This window comes from Lissotriton helveticus, chromosome 8, assembly GCF_964261635.1.
Source record: "Lissotriton helveticus chromosome 8, aLisHel1.1, whole genome shotgun sequence".
Classification (NCBI taxonomy): domain Eukaryota; kingdom Metazoa; phylum Chordata; class Amphibia; order Caudata; family Salamandridae; genus Lissotriton; species Lissotriton helveticus.
In genome coordinates this window covers 802,199,166-802,217,177 of record NC_136069.1, presented here as the reverse complement: position 1 = coordinate 802,217,177, position 18,012 = coordinate 802,199,166, and the positions used below count along the sequence as shown (strand labels likewise).

Here is an 18,012-nt window from a genome sequence, read left to right as displayed (position 1 = left end):
TTGTATATACCATAGCATGCTCTACAGGTTTTACATCTATGAGGGGCAGGGATGATGGTATTTATCCGTTTCGGTGCCCGCTCGTCATTTTGACACTTCAGAAATGGAAACAGATAGTCTGTTGAGATTACACCAAAAAATCAATAACAAAATTATCGTTTGACTCGAAGTGGCAGGTTCACGTTTAGTCCTTTAGAGCTGAACCTTTGTGCATATGTAGTAAGAGTTATGACAACAAACTCTAAAAATGTTTAACTTCTACGTTTAACAATTCATGGATAAAGGCTTTCAGCCCATTGCCAGGAGGGAATTTGCTATGTCACACACCATGACTATCCTCCATTTTCATTTCCTGTGTCTCACTCAGCCACGCTGAGCAATTAAGAAGATTTTAAATATTTTCGTTTTTATAAGTGTGTGTGGATTAGCAAGGGGTTTGCTTATGGCTATGGCCATGGGTTGTGGTTGAAGCTTTTATTTTCACAGTTCGGCCAGGATTCACCAACCCGTTATATGCAGTTTCATGTTTATGATCGGACATGAAAAAACCCACGTAGTATCTATTTACAAGGTTGACGGGAAGAGGTGAAAGCTACATCTATTAACCAGGGTGCCATCTCAATAACTAACATAACGGTCATATTTCCATTACTGCGCACAGCTGAAGCCATGCGCTAAACAGGGAAATATATAATGGGCTTGACCGTGCCCCAAGCTTTACAAAAAGTTTTAACACATTCCCCCTTATTAAAAATTGAAAAAAGAGAAATTTAAGTGAAGGAATGGGGACATGGAAAAGAAGGAAAGAAGCAATAAAGATAAATGAAGAAACACTAATTTCACAGTGGGTTCTCTTGTGGGCCATAAGCTTGACCCGATCAGGGATCTCCAGACGTTTGAGCTCTTTCAATCAAAACACCACAGCCTTCAACCTTTGCTGCTCCGTCACCACTAACAAATTAGGTTTCAGAAGGCCCAAGTATACGTGTGCCGCCAAGCTAAGCAAACCAGAACTCCTATGGTTCACAATAAAACTAATGGCAAATTCGTAAGTAGGAAAAACAACACTCTTCAGTGTACACTTGACTACTCTGTAAACGTTCCACACTCGTCCTTCTTTGGTCACAACACTTTTGTGGATTCACTTTAACGATCTAAATATGTTTGCCAAATTTGGGACTATATTTCCTGACATATCCAGGTTTCAGAACTCTCTTCCAGTCTCCGATCTAAAAACTACCTTCACATGCTACACACGTGTCATCATGTCTAGATTTCATTAATCTATGCTTCAGGAACCAGTTGCACTTTCCTTGAGTTAAGTTAACCAACTGGCCCATTACATCGAGGATTGTATAGGGCAGTGATGGTATGCTTGAAACTGTATGCTCCCAAAAACTACATTTCCAGGGAAGCAAGTTGCATACCGTTGTCTGTTACAAGAGTAATGGAATATTATAGGTCAAGGTCTATAGCTAAGTCAGTCAGTCTACTGACACAAGCAATCGCAGGTCTGAAAGAATTTGTGTGTGCCACCCCACTTGATTAACCAAGATTACAACCCATAGACCAAATGTGGAAGGTCAAAATATTCAAAATTCATGTCATTTTATTTTGTGATGATATTTTCAATATTTTCTGTGTTTTTAAAACTCTATTTAAATTACATAGCATATATCCTGATTGAAAATTCGTATCAAAGGTTAATATTCACTTAGAAGACAGTACAAACAAAACAGACAAAAATTGATGGAGGCAGGGCGGTAGGTAGGACTACGCGCTCGGCGGTGTCGCCTTCATCAGGTCACCGTCTTATTGAACTGAAAACTGACTGAAAATGTGAATATCTACTCCAAATACCAAGTACTGATGGAATAACAGTCAACGGCACGTAAAACAAGCATTGGCATAGCCAATAGGTCTCGCCTTTGGGACCTTAGAAGTGTTTAGCCATGCAACAGTTGATGCTGTTGCACCAAGAATATTGTGCTGCATAACGAAATACTTATAAGGTCCCAAAAGCGAGACCTATTGGCTATGCCGATGCTTTTTTTAACATGGAACAGACAGAAAGGTTCGCTGTGTTTTTATAAATATGAAGCAGCTTTCGACAGATTTTTAACTACAACTTTTGTATTGCTGTCGCTATCTGGTGTCCAGTTTGGGTCTCACTTGCCTTTTGCCAAGAACTGCTTATGGGGGAAAGGTGACCTTTTGAGCATGAGTGAATTATTGTATTTATCCTGTGTTAGTGTGAGAACACCTGAAGTTTTATCACCTTAAAAGCGCAAAGGTGCTGTAAGGTATGTCAGATAGTGTGTGTGTGGGGAGGGAGGGAGGGAGATCCGGAGGCCTCCCGTTGCTAATCCACCTGACGGGATTAAGGGTAGAATAAAAGAGAGGTTTATAATAACAATGATTTTTTTTTCCAAATATAAACTGCTGTGCTTTTATGGTATGTTCAAAATTTAATAAACTCTAATTGGCAGAGGGCTAATAAAAATGTGATTTAATTATGACGCCTGATTGTTCCGGTCAGAGTTTGTATAGTTACAGGAGATGGGTGGGGGGATTCTCTCATCTACAACCTGATTGATTGGAATTTTGGGGATAGCGTTGTGCGAAGCTCCCATTTGTGCCTTACGAGTCGATATTACGTATTTCAGTTGTGAAGCTGGACACTGTAAACACTCCACATGTGTAACTCTTTTGACATCTCACTTGGGTATCTGTGCGTGGAACACAAGAGCTAACCAGTGAGACACTCTCTGCGCTGTTTGTTTGCATGATTTAAAAAAAAAAACACTTGTGTTCACAAAACACATTGGGCCGTATTTATGAAGGCCTTGCGCCGCCGGTGCGTCACTTTTAAAATGGGAAAAAGTGACGCACCGGCGGCGCAAGGCCTTAATAAATAAGGCCCATTGATTCCAGCAGAGACCAACTAGTTTCCCTGGAAGAGTTTCTTAAAAGGATGTGTAAGCACATTAATTGACAGTGAAAAAAATATAAATTCATAAAGTGAGAAGATATGCAACAGAAACCTTGGCCAGTTGAACATGTTTAACCAACAAAATAAAGTCACGCTACTGTCCACACTTAATAAAATCTCAAAGGATGCTTAATCCCCATAGTAGCTCAGAAAAATGTAAAATTATTCCTTCATGTCATGGTTCTTACATGCATTTAGGTAATTACAATGGTGTATATTATATCTGTATGATGTATTTTAGCAATTTTGGCAACATAAAGGCAATAAATGTTAACATTAATACAAATAAAAGTGTGAGTGATTAATATCAACGAGGGTGTGACTGCTGGATTGAAAACTTTAGAGCGGGGTGGGAGGGTAGCACAGAGGAAGAGAAATAGATTTGGTATTTTGCGGCTGTGCTGGGGGAGATCAAAAATACATGCAAAAGTGTTACTGTTTGGCTACTGTTTCAAATGTGCATCCGCATGCGCAGATGCGAAGGGGGAGATCATACCGAAGGGAAGATCAAAACGACGGAACACCGGAATGCTAGCGCTGAAGGGGCTAAAGTCTCCGCTGGGCGCCGGAACCCTGAATCCATAGTCCATCATGTTCAGGACGGGCTTGTCCGATCCGTACATGGGGGCGGCCGGGGAAGCCGCGCAGCGGCTGGGGCTGAGGGAGCCTGTGCAGAGCGAGGCGCAGCGCGTGCAGCTGCTGCTGGCAGCCGGGGGCGGGGCGGCGCGTGCTCCTTCCTCTCGCGGAGCTGCCTCCGCCGCTCGGGGCAGGGCGAGCCCGAAGACTGGAACTCAAACAGCTGCTGCGCCACCGCACGCAGCCCGGGCTGAGCGTGAGAGGGCGGAGTGTGGCATCTGAAGTCCCGGGTCCCAGGAGGGGGCCCGGGTGAAGACCAGCGCTGGCCTGCAGAGGGAGATCGAGGATCGAGAATGCACTAAAAGAGCCCGGTGAGTTGGGGGGAGGGGGATGTGTGTGCATGCGTCTGTCTGTGTGTGTGTGTGTGTTGTGTGTGCCTGCGTGTGTGCCTGCCTGTGCCTGCGTGTGTGCCTGCCTGTGTGTGTGTGTCCCTGCCTGTGCCTGCGTGTGCATGTGTGCATGTGTTGTGAACAGCCGGCCGGGATCGGAGCGCGTGACCTGATCCGATCCCGGCCGGCTGCGTGCTCGTGACAGTCTGTTGTCTCTGCCTAGTCCTTGAACGGGAAAATGGCTGAAATGATTGCAATAGATCGCTTTGCGACAGCAGGGGCTTTTGCCCCTGCAATCGCAGGCGCGACCTAAAAAAGGGTATCAGTCTCCCTAACGATTATGGATAGTTCACTGCATGCACGCAGGATTCGTCATGGGAAGGTGATATGTCCCAGATATAGTAAAGGTATGGAAGTTATCGGGGCATAGACGTCTTAAAGATAGACCTGGGCGTAAGTTAGGGTCATCTAGATTGGGGTAGCTCTGTGGGCTTCTTATATTGTGTCGATAAACTTCAGGGAGTTGATGTCCTTGGCAACGGAAGTTAGCCTCGTTGTACGCGTTTTATATGAAAAAAATCTGATGTAGATCGGCTCGAACGACTTCCAAAAATGCTGCGCCACAATCTCTGATGAATAGGGAGTAACGTGTCCCCGAACTCAGGAATCCGCGTGTGGATGAAAGGTTCCGTTATGCACCGACCATCAAGAGTAATGGGATGCTAGTCCCTCACAAATACCTCTTTGAAAAATTCAATCACAGTAGAAGTAGTACCTCGGTTCACAAACCTGAATTTTGGTCATTTCAAGTAGAAATCGACTATCAGAAGGGCTTATTGGAAATCATTAAGCAGACAATGTTGAAGCCCACTTTCTGCCATTGTATCTCAGGTCAGGGACATGGCGCAATAGGCCGAGTCAGTGGGTGCAAGATTAACTTTCAATATTCTTACTACCACTACACGCCAACAGTCTCATATCCATTGATCTGTCAGTCCAGCCTGTCTGGGCCAATAATAAAAATGTTAATACAACAACCTTCTCCTGGCTATCAAAACAGGATGTCCTTTGTGCACTAACACTCTCAGAATTCCCTCTAATTTACCATAAAGAAGTACACAATTCCCATCTTTAAACAACAGGTTACTTTCAATTTCCAGTTACTGAGCAACATTAAAAAATAAACACCTTAAGTATTTCCTTACAGTTGGCTCATCGTTTGACAAGTTACAATTTCACATTCTTGAGCAACACGTTCTCCTTGTCAGCCTTTAACCTTTCTACTACGAACATACCACTGAACTTCTCAATTGTGATACTCGTCATAGAAGCCTCAACATCCCCTTCACAGAATTTCTCACATGAAGTCTGGACAAAAGAGCCTACCGTTACATTTATTTTACCTGGGATATATCCAGCAGCGGCCTGTGCAAGTGAAAACAGTGGTCGGTGGGGCCCGGTGGGGGATTTCGACAGCCGAGGACAAGGGAAAATTAATTATTTGTTTAATTTTCCCTCGTCGTTAGGCGAACCCCCAACCAAGCTTCCCCACCCTTACCTGCACGAGCCGCAGTTGGAAATATCCCACTTCAAAATAGTATTCTTAGAGCTGCCATTTTAAACTTGGAAATCTGCGTAGTAGGGTTCTAGCTCCTTCCTGAAGACAGATAACTAATGGCTTATGGTACTTCCTCAAAAGGAACCTATTGCCTTAAACGCAGTTCCTAAAATGCCCCATCACCCACACGCAAACAATTAGTTTCTTTTCAAACCCCGCATACCTCATTGCGGTGCTGGATAAGGTTCTAGAAGAAAAGGCCACATTCACGCCTTAAACCCTGCAACTTGTGATAAAACTGCTGCAACACCACACATACTTGCGTCCACTGTGGCAACACATCTTTCACACAGAAATAAGTATTAAAGTAGGGGCACTGGTACTTTTGCTATACATTTTATCAAAAGCATCCCGCTACATGCTTGTCCATTGAAATTGCTCGCCAGCTTTTGTAATGCTTCCATCTGCTCAGCAGAATATTTTAAGAGCTTGCTGTACTATTCACACAAGCATACAACGGACAACAATTTCTCCATATTATCAGGGGGGCTTTCAAAAGAGCTTCTAGCAGATAATATTGCGGCATCACCACACATGGTGTGCACCAAATAATTAACTTTGGCAAGGAACAAATTCACATTTTTCTTTTATCAATGTCATACCGCTATCAATTAACCTTTAAAACACTACATCAATGTGGATCATGTTATATTTCGTTCTTGAAGAATACCAGAATATTGTCTCCATAGCATTTCACAAAACATTCTATGTCTTTAAACAATGCACGCTGAAACACTGATGCTACGGAGGATGACAGACAGGGCATCCGCTGGTACTGGTACAATCCTTGAGGAGTAAGAAATGCTGAGGGCACCTCTAAGGTGCCCTCAGTGTGCATTTATTAATAAATCCAGCACTGGCATCAGTGTGGGTTTATAAAATGAAGTGCTTGGTACCAAACACATTGGAGGACAGAGAAACCCCCATGTAGCTAGGGAAATCGTAATCTTGAGGGTCCAGCTCATGTACTCGTTATGGCTTCCCTGAGCACTCGTTATGGCTTCCCTGAGCACTGGTAATATCCAAAGGTGAACTCAGGTATCACGATCACATATCCACTCTCGCGGATATGCCCACACATGGGCATAGTGCATCTAGCACTTGGTCTGTAAGGCCTGCCATAGGGGTGTCTTATATGCCACATGCAGTGCTGTTAGGCATGGAACACAGGGATGTGTGCCATGTCGACTCTCCGGGTTTTCTCTGCACCAAGACACAAACGCTGCAATGGCAGTTTGCATGAGCTTGGTAAGGGATCCCTTTGGGTGGTATAATTCGTACTGCAGCCCTTAGGGACCCACTTTAGGTCCAATGCCCTAGGTACCAGGGGTACCATTTACTAGGGACTTACAAGCAATCCTAAAAGAGTTGCCAATTGTGGAACAATTGTAGAGTTTAGGGACAGAACTCTGGTGCTGGGGACCTGGTTAGCAGGAACCCAGCACACTATCAAAATTGCACCAGATACCAGGCACAACGTGGAATACTGCAACAAAACCCCAGTTTCCTACAGTAGTAGAAATGGCATCCTTAAGAGGTGGTTTAAGCAACAACCATATTTGTTCTTGTATCTTTTTGTTTTTCACAATTATGATAATCTGGTCTCTGATTATTGGATTCCCCCATGCCTCCAGAATTATTACAGAACACAGAAATAGCTCATAGGTGTAAAATGTTTATCCCTAGTATGCCAAAGTGGCATATAGCCTGAACCTCCCTTCTATGGTCATTGATGCCTCATTGAATTTGTTGAAGTCCCCTTGTTCCACTTAACACACTGCACAGGGAAAAGTTCAGAAAATTACCTGTCCCTCAGAATATAAATAATGCACGAATATTTATTTTTTGGAATGCTCACATGACATTTTATGACCCTCAATAGCTTTTATATACTTTAAAATATCTTCTTTCGGACATCCGCAAGTGATAGGAGGTTATCCTATCCTGGCTTGGGTCACATTGCATTGTGAACAAAGACCAATGATAGCCAAATACTGAACGAGTAATCAATAATAAGTCTCATACAAGGATATTGAAGAAAACTATACATACTTATACAAGTCTAAGTGAACATGCATAGAGAACTCATTTATGTTTTTCCCTTTTAACGCAATTAACTCTTATAGCGAAAAAAAGGTGATTCACAGTTTTATGATGTGTGCACACCACAGTAGTCACTTTTTAAAGAGTGTGTGCATCAGAGTGCAAAGAACTGAACTGTGATACGCACGGTGTATTGTGTATGTCACAGCTGAAGAAGGTGAATGTGACAGTTAATAATATGTGCCCATCACATGAGTAAGGCAAACTTGTTTCATACAAGTGTGTGTACGAAATATGAAAAACCAAAGGAAATGATGGACGGAGCGTTGACAATACAAGCATTCACCCCCAGTCAACTGATCTGGGTTTAATCCATCACCGTTCTTTAGCCCACTCTGCCACCCCAGTTCAGACATGGCCATATGCAAATCAGTCTGACCCTGTGCCTCATGGGAACAGTCCAGCCCGAACTGCCAAGCCATGCCTTCCCTGGACCGGAAACAAGCTACCGAGGACCGGTTTCTGGCATTTCAGCCTTCTTCAGCCCAGCTTGCTTGAATCCAATGGCAAAGTGAGCAAGGGACTCACGTCTGAGAATGGTGATGGATTAAACCCAGATCAGTTGACTGGGGGTGAGTGTTTGATTTGCTCAAACGCTCCGTCCATCATCCCCTTTCGTATCGATTTGTTCGCCCTAAGTGTGGCAGGGTTTGCTCAGACGTGAGTCCCTTGCTCACTAGGGCCACTGGATTCAAGATAGCCTGGCTGATGAGGATTATGAATCCGAAACCGGTCCCAGGATGCTTGTTTCCGGTCCATGGAAGACATGGCTTGGCAGTTCGGGCTGGACTGTTCCCATGGGGCACAGGGTCAGACTGATTTGCATATAGCCATGTCTGAAATGGGGTGGCTGAGTGGGCTAAAGAATGGTGATGGATTAAACCCAGATCAGTTGACTGGGGGTGAGTGTTTGATTTGCTCAAACGCTCCGTCCATCATCCCCTTTTGTATCGCTTTGTTCGTCCTAAGTGTGGCAGGGTATGCTCAGACGTGAGTCCCTTGCTCACTTGGCCACTGGATTCAAGATAGCCTGGCTGATGAGGATTATGAATCCGAAACCGGTCCCAGGATGCTTGTTTCCGGTCCATGGAAGACATGGCTTGGCAGTTCGGGCTGGACTATTCCCATGGGGCACAGGGTCAGACTGATTTGCATATAGCCATGTCTGAAATGGGGTGGCTGAGTGGGCTAAAGAATGGTGATGGATTAAACCCAGATCAGTTGACTGGGGTGAGTGTTTGATTTGCTCAAACGCTCCGTCCATCATCCCCTTTTGTATCGCTTTGTTCGCCCTAAGTGTGGCAGGGTATGCTCAGATGTGAGTCCCTTGCTCACTTGGCCACTGGATTCAAGATAGCCTGGCTGATGAGGATTATGAATCCGAAACCGGTCCCAGGATGCTTGTTTCCGGTCCATGGAAGACATGGCTTGGCAGTTCGGGCTGGACTGTTCCCATGGGGCACAGGGTCAGACTGATTTGCATATAGCCATGTCTGAAATGGGGTGGCTGAGTGGGCTAAAGAATGGTGATGGATTAAACCCAGATCAGTTGACTGGGGGTGAGTGTTTGATTTGCTCAAACGCTCCGTCCATCATCCCCTTTTGTATCGCTGTGTACGAAATATGCAATATTAAGAAATTGCAAAACACTCAGCATGGAGTATGCATGCCACAGCATCAGAATGAAACTGACGAGCTGAGCTGGCAATGTTCACTTAATTGCTGAAATTATTTGGAAGAAGCGGTCCATTGCATGAGGGAATGAAAACTAAAACCAATCTATACCACTCTATGCAGCTAATGAACAAATCAGAGGATATTCATCACAGCAATCACTGAAAACAAGTTGCAATGGTGTTGGATCTATTTTTGGAGTGGGGGGTGCTTACATCAATGTTACTGTAACAATAACCGGGGTCAACCCAATAACCATAAAATACAGGGTAATGTAAACAAATCAAAAATGAGTTCATTTGGAAAAATTAAGATTAACAAAAAGATAAAAATAGGTGCTGCACTTAGAAAACAAAAAATGCAGAAATCTGTCAATCAACTGAAATATTCCAAATATGAAAAAGATCTTCCAACAGTAAGTACATTCTATACTATATTGAGTTAAGTTGACGTTTCAACCCTTGTGGTTAAAGTGACCAGGGTCATCATCAGGACAGATTGTCAACCCCCGGAAATGATCAGTTGGGAGAGGAATGTTTATACTGTGTGCATAACTAACTGACAAATCTTTGTTTGCGTCGATCCTATAAAATCTTTGTTTTCATCACATTTCAGAATTTCAAAAATGACACATCTACATTTGTGCTATCCTAACTGCTTATATGTTTTGAAATATTTGTACAGTTCATTTACAGGTATTTAAATATCATGGTGTTATAAAAGTTATTTTAAAAAACTGACAATCTAGAGACTTTTCTTTCACACTCCCTTTGCACTTCGAAAAATAAAAATAAACGCCACTCACTATTTTAAAAGAATAAGCAGCAATTTGTCAGAAGACATAGCCTGACATTTGACCTGTCTTTGAACGCACGGTAAATGTGACAAGATAAAAACAAAAATGTAAGATCTCTATTATTGCTCATTTACTTTCTGAACTCCAGCATGTTTGTTTTGGAGGTGCTGTAGTCCCTCAGCACTCCTAGTTCCTATGCCCACTTGCTGGCACAACTGACAGCAAATGCATATGAGCAATGTGACTGTTTCAAGCAGAACAATCAGCACACCCATAGGATACACTGCCTCACTGGGGAGAAAAGCGAATGTGTACAGTTATCGAGAAGTATATAAAGCACTACATGTTATCTTTCAAGAACTTCAAATTATTGACAGAGAAAAAAAATGGAATAACTGCTTACTGCTTGGAAGAAATTTGGAGTACAATTTGGTAGGGTAAGTAACCGTGTTCAATACTCTTGAATCACAAACCCTGCTCTGTGCAGATTTCAGTTATATGACAGTCTGATGTGCTTGATTTTCAAAAGTTCTTGTAGTTTGGTTAAGATTTCAGTTTAGGGTGCCCTTGTGCATCTAATGATTGATATATTAACCAGATGGGCATTGACATACAGATATCTGGTCGGAACCTATTGGGGTGTGAGTTCATGCAGGTCTTTACCTAAGTGTGCCTTATGCACGGTGCCTAAGTGTGCCTTACGCACGGTGCACAAACCTTAAATATAATCCCAGCATCTACTCCAAGATAAATTATTGTTTTCAGGGCTGCCTGCTTCTGAGATCCTTGACAGTGAAAATTTTAGAGCAATCCGGTATTCCTGGGAACACTAATAAATAACAATGGTCTCCTCCAATTCACCAAAAGTGAGAGTTTCAGATGTTGGGAGCCAAACGGTCCCAACCCCAAAGGTACAATCAAATTAAAAGACAAATGTCTTCAAGCCTAAACATATATTAAATATTGATCAGTGGATATAAATGAAGGTGCAGTGCGAGTGAAGAATGATCAGAAAGAGTATATATTCATTTATAGCAAAACAGTATTTGCAATAAAAGACAATCAATAGAACAAGTCCTTATGTAGCACAGTAAAAATAAAAATGGGTTTGGGCTTCAAACTAAAAAGAGACCTAAGAGGAAAAGGATTTAAAGCATATACACTAAGCTTATCTTTGAAGATATCTAAGTATTTGCACATACAGAAGAAAAATCCTTGAATTTGATATATTTTCAGCACGATCCACATACAGATCAATTCTATGAATGTTTGCACTTAGCAGCGTCTAGCAGAGGTTGGTGAGCCAACAAATTAACAGGAAGAGCCAAGCCAAGGGTTTTGCTCGGATTTCGGAGCCCATGCACGAGCCGATCTCTGAAAATATTTGCTATGTAAATCATGGACCAAACACCATAAAATATGATAAAGACTCTTCCAAATTCAAAAAAGTGTATTTCTTTAGCATGTGGAAGCTTTGACATAAATATGACACATGATAGCACTGCACAGAGAAGTACTTTACGAAAAGTGATAATTTTTTTAACTTGAACCATTAGTGTACTAAGAGGCAAGACAACTGTGACGTTGTTATAAAGCAACATTTCTTATGTTAAGTCTCAGCTTTTATCTTTGTGCACCTTTCGACAATGTTTATATAGCACAAACTCGACTCTGAAGGTATTGGAGCGCTTTACATAGAAACCTGTTACATTACACATGGTATCCATTCATTGATTGTTGTAGGGTTGGGGAAATGAAGTGATCTGCTCAGTTTCACACGATGTTGAGCTAACGCTGAGAATCAAACCTGGTTCACCAGGTCTGAAGTCAACAGGCCCTGCACCACATGAAGGGTATGGGGGGGCAGTTAGAAACCACATGAAAGCTCAGCTAGTTATGGGCTTGAGGTTCCAACAGACCCTCGAGCAGAGCCAGGCTTCAGGCTCGAGCTTTCAGTGGTTTGTCCACCTCTAGCGTCTGCCTGTTGTCTAGTCACTCGTTATATCTCAAATTTAGGTTAAAGGCAAGAGCGTCCAGCATGAAGAGCATTGCATGTGAAAGTGCTCTCTTCAGACTGCTTTTACTATACCTGGCAGATGGATTAAAGTTTGTGGAAGGATACCTTTACTCTTCGGTCATTGTTATTAGCAACCAAGATATTTTACTATGCTTTTTCTGTACTTTTCTTGATGTGTTTTCAAGAATGTTGTAAGGAACTTTTGCCTTAGGTGACTTCTGTTAAGCTGCTTCGCCAAACAAAGGTCAACGATCCTATCCGTTTATTTTAGGCACGTTGGAGTCTTGTGTGACTAATAGCAAGGACATTTTTTTGACTGTGGGCATAAAAATTCAGGTTCTCCAAGTTTTAAGACTTTTCATTGGACCAAAACAAAATGAAACAAGATGCAACAAACGAATTATCAAAACCCCAACAATTACTTCAAATGGAAGCAGTGAAATGCTGACGATACAAAACTGCATTGAGTATTATTCTTTCCACACTCTCAAAAATAACTAATGTTTGGCTACAGACATGTAATTCTTTTTGTAAAGAGCTGCCTCCACCCCAAAGGGCTCTCTATTTGAAGCTTCACATTGTGTTCATGCAGAAGTACAAAAAAGAAGAGAGAAGCGGGGAAGTTAGAGTAATGGATAGGGTAAATAGCTAGGCATAACCTATAACCTGCAATTTAGAGAAGCTGAGAAGAAATTGACATTGGCAGCTAAAGACTATTCTCACTGTTGTTAATGTAATAGCATTACTGCTGCTTGACCACGGGCTATGAAAAGTACTGTTCAACTAAGTGAGTCGATCATAAATTACTTTTTTATCTCAATGTACATAAAGAGACTCACAATCCTAGAGGAGACATTTTCATCTGTACAAAACGGTTTTGAACCATCTAAAAGCAGAATGTGTTTATATCAAATAATCACGAGGAGGAAACGTCAGTTTTACTTTAGTCTTTAGGACGAATAGCCTTTACAACGAAAGCAGAACCACAACGGCGTCATTCCTATGCCCGTGATTATGCAGCGACTTGCACTTCTACGAAAGGTTTAGCAACGCATTTCACTACAACATTTTTCATTTGTAATTTACAACGCTGGATTGGTACCATTTTTATTTAAATTTGTTTATTAAGTTTTCTTTTACTTTTTAACAAAACAGGTTTCACAATGGTTATTCACATATGTACATAGCAGAAGGGAAGCCCCAATTTTTGAGTTACTATACACATTCAACATGTCTGATTATCAAGCTGCGTCTTACGACCAGTCTATTAGTCGTAGTGAAATAATGAGTAACAGGAAACTGATACTATAGGTAGGGGTTTTGCAAACAACAGGGTAGGGAGCTGTCAGTCGCCCGCTCCAATGTGTAGCCTTCCTCCAGTGGTGTGTGTGTTGCCTCCATGCCTGCGCCGTCTATGCGCTGGGGCAGTGTGGTGCTCGTTTTTATTTTACAGATGTTTATAGTTTGACCTGGGTGTGTGTATGAGGTATATGCTATTTAGGATACTGCAGGGATCCTAAGCTGTCTACTAGTGACTGCTTTATTATGGGTTAGCTGATTGTGTTCATGACGCCCTGATTGCTTGAGAGTCTGCTAGAGTGTCTGCCTGCACCTGACAGATGTGCGCAAGTCTTGGAGTATCACTTCCCATGCTGCCATTAGCGGTTGTGCCTGCAGTACCAGCGTGTCTTCACGGGGCAACCCCACGCTCTCTGCTTGGGCCCAGCACATCAGGGATTGGTATCAGGCTTTCGTTGGCGGTGTTTTGGGGATTTCCAGCATCTGGTATTGAATCACTTGGCATTAATGAGCCAGAGATCTTTGAAACGGAACATTAACTTGTTTTTTTGGGGATCGCCGATAAAGGCCCAGGAGGCATACCTCCCAAGTGAGCTCTACTGTGCGGCCTGTGGAATCTGCGAGGTGCATTGTAACTGTTTCCCACTAAGTGGTGAGTGCTGGGCAGGCCCGTAGCATGTGTAGGAGATCACCCCTTGTTATCTGACATCTAGGGCAGCAGGCATCATTGGGTTCAAAGTACTGGTTAATCTTAGCTGGTGTCATGTAAGCTCTATGCAGAATAAAGTATTGTATAAGGCGTAAACTGGCATTCCGAGGGATATGCGTGGGCCCCTCTAGGATGGTCCCCCATTCTCGATCTGTGCTCTGCCACTGTAAGTCTGTGCCCCAGCGCTGTCTGAGTGACGACAGTGGACATGTTGTGTGCACCCGCAGGGAATCCGCTAACCACTTAATGAGGTGTTGCCCCATGCCAATGAGGGGGAGATACTGTAGTGTGAGGGGAGTCGCAGGCTCCTGTGTCACATCGCTCCAGAGCGTCCACACAGCCAGCGTTAGAGCGGCATGTAAGAGGAACTGACCTTGTGGCAGTTTGCAAATTTCAACTAATTGTCAAACGCATAAGCAGCTTGTCCTAAGCTGGATCGGTACCATGACGGCCAATAATACATTCTTACCTGTAAATCAGTGGCCCAGTCACATGCAAGGTATATATTTTTTTTATATATAGCATGAGCTCCACCCAATTATATTGGAGTGCTTTAATTGAGCACCATTTACATTACAATGCCCATTATCACAGGATGTTGAGCCAACACTGAGGCTCAAAACTAGTTCCCCAGCTTCAAAGTAGGCAGCTGCTCCCTGTTACGCCACAGCAATATCTAAGGAAATGTAGGCTAAAATGTACATTAATGCAATATAATGTTTGTTTTAATTTGTTATTCTTACTCTGAGTTTGGGAGTTTGAAACTGGATGGGTCACTCCTAATCCTAGACACTTCTCTAGCAGGCCTTTTATTCTCCTAGCCATTTAGCTTTGAGGAGCATTAGAGAACAGTAATAAACAGTAAGGTAGGACACAGCTGCGTGACGTTTTTTTACATTTCCCCAAAGCAGACTTGGGGGCAGATTTATGATGCCCTTGCGCCTGCTTGCGCCGCAATTGCGTCACGTAATGTGACGCAACGGCGGCACAAATAATGCGCCCTATTTACAACGTGACGCATCTAGGAGATGCGTCACGTTGGAAACCCCTGCGCCATAAGGAGGCGCTCCTGCGCAGGGGGGGCGTTCCTGCGCAGGAACGCCTCCTAAAAGTAGCTGAGTGAAATCTATGAGATTTCACTCAGCCACTTTCTACGTCAATTCCTTACGCCTGCTTGAAGCAGGCGTAAGGGTGACGCACAATGCATTGAATAGGTGGCGCCTGTGCATTGCAGGAGTCATGTCCAACTTGCGACATGACTCCTGCAATGCGCCGCCCGTACGCCGAGAGATGCGTCACGCATCCTCACTGCCTTGCACCATGGTGCGCAGCATCATAAATGCGGCGCATCATGGGTGGCGGAGCAGTGGCGCACTGTGGCGCATGTTAACTGGCGCATCCCTGGGGATGCGCCAGTTAACATAAATCTGCCCCTTGGTGTTTAGTGCATTAGGAAGCTTCTCACATGCGGAATGATTTTTTAAACTGCACATTGCTTTTCAACAATTAAAGCTGTTTAATACCATTTGTCATTGTAATGGCAATCGGCGTAAATGCACACGTAAGCATGATGTTCGTTGTAAATGTATATACAATACTTATGTAAGTGCCGGCGTAATAACAGTATTCCACCTAGAAACTGGCATGATAATGCCAGCGTCGTTGTGATACTTTCATTGTAAAAGCCTTTGGTAATTAAGTTTTTGTTGTTCCATCACAAAACCAATCACGAGTCTTAAGATTAAGTTATCCCTGGATAGGCAAGGACTAACCATCCAACATGGTGGATGCCTTTAGTCCTGTTTTTAGAATTTGGTAGGGTTTATGTTGATTTTAGTTCATTGCCCCTTCAGAGGATGTTATAAAATGCCTGAATGGACATTTATTGGCAATGGGAATGTGCACTTTAAACGGTGGCTATGTTTATGTAGTGCATGTATTTAGTGCATTTGCACGTTTATGGTCATTTGGTTGAAATAAAGTATTTTGATGATGAATAATAGCATTGCTGGTGACATAATGGGTCAGAAAGAAAAAACATTCTTTAACAGTTAAACAACAAAACGAGTGTGTGCATCAACAGCGTTGACGCAGCAAGCAATACTTAATATTCTTTTGAATCCTTCAATTAGAAGGTGCATGGCCACCCAACCATCGCAAGATCTTAACTCTTGCCCCAAATGCCAATTGGCAGGTGGAGAGAGAAGGGTGTGTAGATCATAAAATAATGCCCATGGCAGCTTTGCGCTGTGAGCCTTTCGCCACTGCAAATGATATCTGAAGGAACCAGTGGGAATCTGAACGTTGACCCACTGTGTAGCTTTTGCATTTTATTTTCATTTCATCCAATTAAAGATGTCAAAACCTGGCGCTTCCAATGAACGCATTACAAAGGAGTAAGCGCTCCTTGAACTCTTAAGTACTACTAATAAACGTTTTCTTACTATCTCTACGCCATGTTGTATTCTCAAACACCGTTTCACCAGACAAGGAGAAAAAAGTAAGAATGACAAAGGTTAGCATCTGCTTTAGGCAAAAACATAAAGAATGCCACAGCCGGTGAACAATTGTCCCAACAATATCCGTGGAGAAGGTGCAGCCCAGGTACAAAGATGGAGCAGTCCTTGATGTTATACAAACAAAGGCACATACATCGCAATCGGCAAGCACATTTCAGACTACAAGGTCACACAGATGGACAGGGGAGAGCTAGGAACGGTGTGTGAAGGGGCACACGAACCTTAAGAGAGCGGTTTGCAAAAACTTGCTAAACACCTACCCTGTGTAGGAGGTACAATGCAGCATTATGCATGCAACAGGTAATTCAGAAAGGACCTCAACACCTGGCTCTTCGAATGACCCCAACAGAGCTTCCAAACACCGCCCACCCCCAGCACCTTGAGAATCTTACAGGTGAGAGTAGAGCGCTTCACAAACGCCTGGTTGATTGATTGACTGAACAGGTAGAGAAAGGGTTCACGACAAAGTTCAGTGTTCACTCATCCCGAGTTCACAAGGGGCTATATACTCGCATATATACGTCGCAATGTCAAAGACAAAGGGCCAGTCAGCATATTAGTTCCACCGAAGACGTCATAAGGTGAAGGGGCAGTGCTGGTGTCAACCTGGCGCACACAGCCCGCGTTTTACGTGCACACGTGGAGCACTATGAAGGGTTTACAGTAACACGCAGCTGCAAGCTGGGGCAAATGTTTGTCCGCACCCACTGAAGACTAGAGGGCGCACCCCGCCATTGTACTTTGCGACGCTCACCTTCAGTGCCAGCGCCATCCTCTGCGTCCTCTGAGAAGCACTGCGAGCCGCCATCGCTGCCATCCTGAAGCCGGCCTGTCGACCTTTCACTTCCAAGAAGGCGGAGCCAAGGCTGACCAATCAGAGAGCGATCCGAGCCCTCGGTTCAGACCGGCTGTGGAAAACGTCAGGAGGAGCGTAGTCAACAGAGAACACGGATTGGCTGACACCGACGCTGTCAGGAACAACGTGCAAGAAGAGCTGGTCCGGGAGTTTCACATGGACTAGTGGTACGGAACCCATCCGGACCGTAGATAGTTACTGAAAACGCTTCTGCCATCGGACACTGGCGCTGCAGTTTATAAAACCGTACGTTGTATTGCATTCTGTTGTAGCATTTATATAACTCTTCATCATATCACATTGGAGGCACCGTAGCGCATTACTGTACAGGGTGAAGTGCTTGCTTTTATCAGAGCCTTGATTTCTTTTTTTTTTTTTATAGAGTTTTATAAAGCGCGAACTAGACCCGAGTACCAGAGCGCTTTACATACCACCAGTTTCATTACAGAAGGACTTTGCCCACA

General features: G+C 43.4%; 1 protein-coding gene across 1 annotated transcript in view; it reads right to left on the bottom strand.

Moving 5' to 3' along the window:
* Positions 1–17,558, bottom strand: part of PCCA (propionyl-CoA carboxylase subunit alpha) — a 2,354,189-nt gene extending 2,336,631 nt beyond the window's left edge. The window contains exon 1 of the mRNA XM_078657621.1: positions 17,447–17,558. Coding sequence (XP_078513747.1) covers positions 17,447–17,509 — 63 coding nt within the window. The 5' untranslated portion in view covers positions 17,510–17,558. The remainder of the gene's footprint in view (positions 1–17,446) is intronic.
* Positions 17,559–18,012: the final 454 nt, after the last annotated feature.